General features: G+C 33.3%; 1 protein-coding gene and 1 long non-coding RNA gene across 2 annotated transcripts in view; both read left to right on the plus strand.

Annotated features, from left to right (window-relative positions):
* Positions 1–3,275, plus strand: part of LOC106476047 (zinc finger protein 883-like) — a gene marked incomplete at its 5' end in the record, with an annotated part of 8,544 nt that extends 5,269 nt beyond the window's left edge. Inside the window, one exon of the mRNA XM_022380022.1 lies at positions 1,353–3,275. Coding sequence (XP_022235730.1) covers positions 1,353–2,842 — 1,490 coding nt within the window. The remainder of the gene's footprint in view (positions 1–1,352) is intronic.
* A 1,467-nt stretch (positions 3,276–4,742) lies between these two features.
* LOC111083476 lies at positions 4,743–8,769 on the plus strand. Its single transcript, XR_002609055.1, has 3 exons — positions 4,743–5,401; positions 7,920–7,927; positions 8,759–8,769. It is a non-coding gene; the product is annotated as an uncharacterized LOC111083476 (long non-coding RNA).
* Positions 8,770–8,902: the final 133 nt, after the last annotated feature.

An 8,902-nucleotide genomic window follows, 5' to 3' on the forward strand; every position in this document is an offset into this window, starting at 1 on the left:
AATAAAGTAAGATGTAACTTAACCCTTTCTAAACCAGGAGGATGTCGATGTAAAACTCAGAGTAGACTTGTTAATTCTGTTGCTGAATGTGACCAACATTGAACATTTCAACTATCTAATAAAGTAAGATGTAACTTAACCCTTTCTAAACCAGGAGGATGTTGATGTAAAACTCAGAGTAGACTTGTTAATTCTTTTGCTGAATGTGACCAACATTGAACATTTCAACTATGTAATAAAGTAAGATGTAACTTAACCCTTTCTAAACCAGGAGGATGTTGATGTAAAACTCAGAGTAGACTTGTTAATTCTTTTGCTGAATGTGGCCAACATTGAATTAAATCTTAATTCAAGCATATTATGTATTAAGAAATGAAAAATATTTTAATGAAAACCAATTCAATAACTTGTCTAAATTAAACTTTGTGTAATTTTGATTTAAACTCTTAAATAATATTTTCAAAATTTTATAAAAAAAAACTGTCAGCGTAATTTTTATGAAAATAATACTTCTTCTAATTATAAATCAAACATGATAAAGATCGGGTTTAAATTTTAACTAGGAATATATTTTTGTTTCTTTCTATGAAGTTATTCAGAATTCGTGCATGTGTATAGACTTCTTACTGTTTAAAAACATGTTAATAATCCAACCTGCTTAATTTATTGTAGGGTACATAAAAAATAAATCTTGTTCGATATACGTAGTTCAGGGCAACATTTTCTTGCTGATTCAAGCTGATATATAACAATGTTTATATGATGTAAAGTATTTTATCTTAGCAAAATTTTATTCATTTTGTGCAAAAAAATGACGGTTGAGTATTTCAGCTCAACTCCTAAAACATAAGACACAAATATTTTGCCAAATTCACTTTGGAACACAAGCAGGCCTAACATTTATGATAAAAATCATGTTAACTGCTGATGTTTTTTTATTACCAGTGTTAATACAGTTTTATTGAACAAGCAAAATGGGCCACTCAGATTGCGTCTTTGAAATAATTTCTGTTGTCTCAATTTTATCAAACAACCATTTCCATGCTTCATCCACTGTAAAGAACCTGGACAGAAGATTTATGTAAATGTTATATTTCACCCAACTGTTCTTCTAATCTACAGAGACATTTCTTAAAAGCAAAATATTTGCTCAAGAGGTATCGATGACACGACAACTGCACCATTCAGTCCAAATCTGTTTTGGTTTCAGGTGTATAATATACCTATTTTTAAAGTTGGTTTTAGTGTGTGTTTTTTAACTGACTGTGTTAAACAATATTCATAGTTATTTATTCAGTTACTAAATCCTTATATGTATATTTTAATTAATCATTTATTTTTTTTCATTCTAGATCCAAATACACATTTGAACAACTATTCTGGAAAACAGTTTCACGGATACGATATTATAACACAAAAATCTCTCTTTTCAAAGTCAAAAAAGTACAATTCCCTGAATCCAAGTGTGTATGAAAGAATGTTGTTGAGAGTAAATAATCAAAAAAGTGATGTTGTGTGTGATAAAGAATTGGAAAAAAATCGTCATCTAAAATTAGATATGAAGATATGCACTGGGAGAAAACCGTTCAGTTGTGTAGTGTGTGGTAAACAATTTGTAACACAAAATACTTTAAAAATTCATCTGAGGATACATACTGGGGAAAAACCATACAGTTGCATAGTGTGCAACAAAGGATTTCGAAGTAGCAGTCAGTGTAAAAGCCATGAGAGGATACATACTGGAGAGAAACCGTACACATGTCTAGTGTGTGATAAAAAAATAAGGAGTAAAAGTCAACTTAACGAACATGAGAAGGTGCACACTGGAGAAAAACCACACAACTGTGAAGTGTGTGGTAAACAATTTTTAACAAATAGTAATTTAAAAATACATCTGAGGATACACACTGGGGAAAAGCCTTACAGTTGTGTAGTGTGTAATAAAAAATTTAGAAGTAGTAGTCAATTTAAAAGTCATAAGCGGACACATACTGGAGAAAAACCATACACTTGTGAAGTTTGTGATAAAAAATTTGGAACTAAAAGTCATCTTAATACACATAAAAGGGTACACACTGGTGAGAAACCGTACAGCTGTGTAGTGTGTGGAAAAACATTTTATACAAATAGCTGCCTACAAGCACATGTACGACTGCACACTGGAGAGAAACCATACAGTTGTTTAGTGTGTAATAAAGGATTTCAAAACAATTGTCATTTAAAAGAACATGAGAGAATACATACTGGGGAGAAACCTTACAGTTGTTTATTTTGTGATAAGAAATTTGGGTATAAAAGTCATCTTAACAGACATGAAAAGGTACATACTGGAGATAAACCATACAATTGTTTAGTGTGTGGTGAAAAATTTGTTACAAATACTTGGCTACAAGAACATATGAGGATACATTCTGGACTAAAACCATACAGATGTTTAGTGTGTGGTAAAGAATATGGAAAGAGAAGTCACCTTAAAACTCATCAGAGGACACATACTGGCGAGAAACCATATAGTTGTTTAGAGTGTGGCAAAAAATTTGGTAGAAGTGTTTATCTTAAAACTCACCAAAGAATACACACTGGGGAGAAACAGTACAGTTGTCTAGTGTGTCATAAAGAATTTACAAGAAATTATAATCTTAAAATACATCAGAGGATACACACTGGGGAGAAACCGTACGGTTGTGTAAATTGTGGCAAAAAGTATAAAAGTAGTAGTCACCTTAGAGCACATCAAATGATACATACTGGGGAAAAGCCACACAGTTGTGTAGTTTGTGGTAAAGAATTCAGAAGAAACTGTGATTTAAAAAAGCACGAGGACACACACACTGGAGTGTAACCACTCAGTTGTTTGGAATGGGGCAAGGAATTTGTAAGAAGTAGTAACTTATCGTGTGATGGTATTCGTTGTGGAGAAATCATGCAGGTGTTTATTGTGTTATAAAGAGCTTGTTCATGTTTAACACATTAACACCAAAAAAATGTTGGATGGAAAATAAATAAAAGAAATCAAAATGTTTTATAAAAAAAAAAATATCTGATAAAATTTAGAGATTTTAAAAGAAAGGGTTACCTGAAAAAAATATTTAATGCTTTAAAGTACCTAAATATTTACACAGAGGAAAATGTCAAATGTCTGAAACTAACAAGTTGTGAAATGTTGAAGGGAGATAATAAAAGTAAACATGAAATCAACAAGTGGTGAAATGTTGAAGGGAGATAATAAAAGTAAACATGAAATCAACAAGTGGTGAAATGTTGAAGGGAGATAATAAAAGTAAACATGAAATCAACAAGTGGTGAAATGTTGAAGGTAGATAATAAAAGTAAACATGAAATCAACAAGTGGTGAAATGTTGAAGGGAGATAATAAAAGTAAACATAAAATTTACACATTTTTTGCATGTGGCAGAAATATTTGACAGAAAAGCTGTTTAGAAAAAATATCAAAATACACCTTGCAATTAAACCATTCCCTTATGTTGTGTATTTTTTGAAGAAATTAATGATGAAAGACATCAAAGGATACATACTGGAGAAGAAACTGTACTGTTGCTCACTGGAGTGAAATCCTTAAATTGTGTTGTGTAATACAAATTGTGGACAAGACACCAGAAGTTACAGGAAATCATCTTGTCACAATGTCTGTGGTAAGAGCTTTAATATTTTAAGAATAAATATAGTTGAGGTGAACAAAGTGAAGTGTGTTATAAGGAATATTTTGCCGAGAAATATTTTAATAAAGAAGCATCAGTGGGTAAACATTGAAAAATAATTCAAGTTGGTTGTAATGTGTGTGTATTACTAAGACTATAGAAGATTTTGCTACAATGAAATATATTAACAGTGTTACACTGGAGAAAAGTAATGTGACTTTGTAGAATATAAAGTACCATAGATTATGGAAGGTACAGTAACCTCATGTGATGTTTGGTATACAATGTTGTTATCTGAAAAGAGTTTAGAAAAGATTTGGAATAAAAAGTTGAATGATAAATTAAGGGTAAACGTAATGTGTGAGAAACCTTAAACTCTTCTTCCAGATAAGTCAAGAATGTTGATCAAAAAAGGTGAAGTCTACTGGGATGTCTTTAGGTACACTGGCATAAGTATAATATTCTTGGCTAACCCTGACAGGAACATAGTTTGATAAAGCCAAAATGTCTGTATGTTGAGCTACAACACTCTCTTGGTGTTCAGGTAAAGATTCATGCTAGGTGAGGAAGATCAAGAAGTAGAAAAGAGCCAGAGGGGAGGCATCATTTCGTACTCTAGTAGCTAACCCTATTCTTACAATCTTTACATCATCCTAACTGTCCAAATAGGGACATAGGAGTTTCCAACAAACTTGAAAAAAAAATGTATGTATACAGCACTTTGCAGTGGGTCTTTGCCCTTTCAAACCTAAAGATGATCTCTCTGAAATCACCATTAAAGCTAAAACAAATCACATTCTTTCTATGGCTGACCAAACTATAAATAGAGTTAAAATTTATATTGTTTCTTTAATAGTGTTGCAAGTCCATATACATAACCTTGTCCCACCGAGGTGACATGAGTCTGACTTCCACCGGGCCTGAACCCCACCCCTTGAAAACACCAAGACTGCTCAGCACTCCAAAAACAGTGCTCAAAGGATCAACGGCAAACTGCAAACATTTGGGAGGTCAGAACCGACCAAAGAAAGGAATGGGGACAAGGGGTTGTGGGAGAGAAGTTAAGCAACAGGGCTGACCTAACCCTGGGCTCCAGAGATTCGGGAATGCCCCCCAGAAAGCACCTAGTACCAGACAAAAGTGCCATAAGGGGATTCACACTTTGCAAGCCTAAGGAGGGAAGTGAGAACGACAACATGCTCGAACTTAACTGGTCTCCAAACTACATTCGAGACTCCAATAACCCAAGAGGTTCAGAGAACACTAAAACTGACCCCACAGTTTGTCACAGAGAAAATAATGAAAAGAAACGGACAATAATGATAAAACATATCCTACCTGATTCAATAGGGAAAGTAGGCCTGAACAACTCCCAGAAATGACGCGCGACTGGCAGTCATAAGGCAGGAAGAACAACTTGGTAGCTCAAATCCTCACCATCATGTACAGGCAAAGCAGTACAAAGTAAAAGAGGCCAATCAGCAGAAGTCCACAAAAATGGAGCCAACTCACAGCAAACCAGGCTTTACATCCCAAGCCAATAGCATGCTCAGATGCTGTTGAAGTATGCAGATATATCACATTAACATACATGAGAGTAGGTGGGAGTATCAAGGCTAGTGGCAAGCAAAAATTTATGGCAAAAAGAAGGCAGTATAACTTGAAAAAGCTTTTAATGAGATGAGGTAAGATATCGTATTGAAATGTATCATAAAACACCATTGTTTACATGACTGTCACAGGTTTGACTCCACATGATGGAAGTGGCAGTTACCCCAATATGACTTTGCTCTACAATATACACACATTCTTACTCCATCTGATATGGTACAACAATTTTTTCACTGCTTTGCTCAAGTTTGGAGATAATTTCTCATAGATCCTTGGGTTCTGAAATGATTACATTTGGTCTGGTCCTTTTTTTGAATTTCCCTCATCCTCAGGTTTCTGTTTCCTGCCAGTGTTTTTAGGATTTGCTTGCAAGGATGTCATTATGTGGGTAGAGCCCTATATTTGGGGTTCTTATTCCCATTTGTCTCTTGTCCTTTTAAAGTTAAGAGACTGGTGCTCTATCATCATTTGCTCATTTCTGATCCATTTATTAGTGCTAATACATTTCACCATGGGGTCGTAATTAGCCCTTTTTGGGGTTTTCCCTCCTGGTTTGTGGCGGATGAGGGTGTTGTGATATATGCATTCCTTCTCATTAACCTTTCCCCTGCATTCTGACTCTTCCTTGGATCAATAGCGATTGTGTGTTTTTAGTCCAGACTCTTCTGTTGGACCTCCTAGGTTCCTTACGATTTGGATGGTGTTGGTTTTTGCCCATCTTGTTCATTTCCTGGGGCCATCACTTCCACCATGGCAAGGATGTCTGGCTTCTAGGAGTTGAGGCTTGGGTTGGTTTCTTCACTCCCATGCAATACCTCATTAATCTTGGGGTGTTGTTTTATTTCCTACTCAGTTGGGCCCAATCTTCTCCATTTTGATTTAGAGCTAGGGCAATTTTAGTTTGCAGCAGCTTCTCCCATTTTGCATGTGGTTCTCTCTAATATGGAGACATGGACTTTTCAGTTAAAATTACAAAGTCTGTAAGGTCATTATGGATTCTTTCCAATTTTATTCCACCTTTAAGATTGTTTTTATTTTATATAAAAAAAATCTGTTTTTCAAGTGATTAAAATATTTTATTTCTAAGTTCTAATGTTTCAGTCTTGTTATTCTAAGAAATAAACACAATCGCATATTTCACTTGTAATTTTGCATTAAGATACACACTTTTTTGTGTTTCAAAAAAATTACTAGGCTGTATTTTCCCTTGGTATTTTTCATGTTATTTGGGTAGCAGCATGCACTTGATGTATGCTTTTCAAAATGGGAACCCATTTCATCAAAATTCAAAAAGTCATGATTTATCATAAATATTCCTGTAAGTTTCGATTTTGCTTTAGTTCTCAATTGAAGACAAACAATAGGAGATTTTAAAATAATTCCCAAGTCTATAAGGTCATTACAGCTTCTTTCCAAGGTTAGCCCACATTTAAGCTTATTTTTAAGCTACATAAGAAAGAACTTTATTTTTTACTTTTAAGGTGACATATTATTGTTCTTCGAAACTCTAATGGTTCAGTCTTTCTGTTTTTTTCAAAGAAATTAACACAATTGGAGATTTCACTTTTAATTTTGTATTAAAGTACGCACTTTTTGGCCTAAATATTACCATGACTACACCCTTGGTATTTTCCAGAATTTCATAAAAACTATTTTTCATGTTTCTAGAAAGATGCACTTGATGTATGCTTTTCAAAATGAAACTTTTTTTTCCTGAAAACTTCAAAAATTTAAGACCTGATTTATCATTAATATTCCAGCTAGTGTCAATTTTGCTTTAGTTCTTAAAAGGGCTTCTAAAAATAGATAGGTCATTATGACTTTTTTCCATATTTAGTCCACCTTTAAGTTTCGCTTTGTTCCGAATAAGAGAAAACATTTTTTTTTAACTTTTATGTCATATAGGTTTTGTAACATTCTAATGTTTCAGCCTCGCTGTTTTTCTAAGAAATAAACACAATTGGATATTTCACTTTTAATTTTGAATTAAAATACGCACGTTTCAAATAAATCCATCGCCTCTTTAAAAAAATAGAGGTAAACACTGTAAAACTAATACTGTCAAAAATTCATTAATTTGGCGACTAGTTTCCTTGAATGATATTCTTGTATCTCAGTTGGTGCAGATGAAGTATTCTCTGCCAAACGTTGCCCCTTAAATTAGATCTTAATTAACCATACTAAAAACGTGTCATCTACATGCCTTAACCACACTAAAAAACGTGTCATCAACATACCTTAACCACACTAAAAACGTGTCATATACATACCTTAACCAAACTAAAAAACGTGTCATACATACCTTAACCACACTAAAAAACGTGTCATATACATACCTTAACCAAACTAAAAAACGTGTCATCAACATACCTTAACCACACTAAAAACGTGTCATCTACATACCTTAACCACACTAAAAAACGTGTCATCTACATGCCTTAACCACAATAAAGGTTTCACCTCAGATGTGTTAAACATCTCATTTCAAAATAAATAATTTGTATAAAAGGGGGGGACCCCATCACTAAACCTTTACCCTGTTTCAATGGCTACCTTAAAATGTGCGTTTGACACACACTCATGGGTAATCTCAGAAAATTTCTCACTTTCCACTAATGTATTTTACAAATGTTCCAGCGTTACGAGAAGATAGAAACGTTCAGTGGTAAATCTCTAGACTTATCATGAAAATTTGGTTTTGGCACCTGTGGTGGACACAGAAAAATAGCCCATTATGTAGCTTTGTGCTTAATATCAAAGACACATATATTAAAAAAAAATAATGTGTTGGTTTGATTATAGTTAAGATTCTTAACAGATTGTATGTTTGTATCTGATACTATTACAGTATTTATTTTGAATTAATTCTTGGTTTTGTAGGTTTTACATAACAAGTGGCCAAGAAAGCCATTAAGTTGATTCAGTTCTAAGCTAATGTCGTTCTTGAAATGAATAATACTGCACATTGTGTAATGATGTTTACAGCAGCATCCTTCAACAGTTCAGGTGAGGTGATACCTAGAGGTTAGAGCCCAACTTCTGTTGTGATGAGTATAGCCAGTCAGGTGGGTAAATGCAAGGTTTGTTACATGATAAGGAACATTAGTCAATCTGAAACAGGATAAGAGAAAAATATACTTTTATTCAACAAAGTATACACACTGTCTTTGTGTTTAGTAGCTGTTTATAAACATTATCCATTTTGTTTTATACTTTTTATCTGGTCTTGTTACTTCAACTCAGTTAGTGACGGATTTAACCTTTTTTTTCAGAATTGACATCTTCAATAAATCTACCATTATCAAGTGGAACTATCCAATATAGCTGTAAAGTAATTCAGTTTCACCTGGATATACTACAAAATAATGAATTAACAGCAAGAACCACATGCCCTGTCTTCATTTACACACAGTAAAATCTTATACTATATGAATAAAATGTTTCTTGAACAGTTTTATAAGAGTGACCATCTCTCACTAAACAATAAGTATATAAATTTAGTGTTACTTCTTTTTAAGTCAAAAGTGATTCTTGGAAAACTTTAATGGTGAGAACTTACGAGTGATTTCCATTATCATATATATATATATATATATATATATATATATATATATATATACTACTACTACTAC

This window comes from Limulus polyphemus, unplaced genomic scaffold, assembly GCF_000517525.1.
Source record: "Limulus polyphemus unplaced genomic scaffold, Limulus_polyphemus-2.1.2 Scaffold9700, whole genome shotgun sequence".
Taxonomy (NCBI): Eukaryota; Metazoa; Arthropoda; class Merostomata; order Xiphosura; family Limulidae; genus Limulus; species Limulus polyphemus.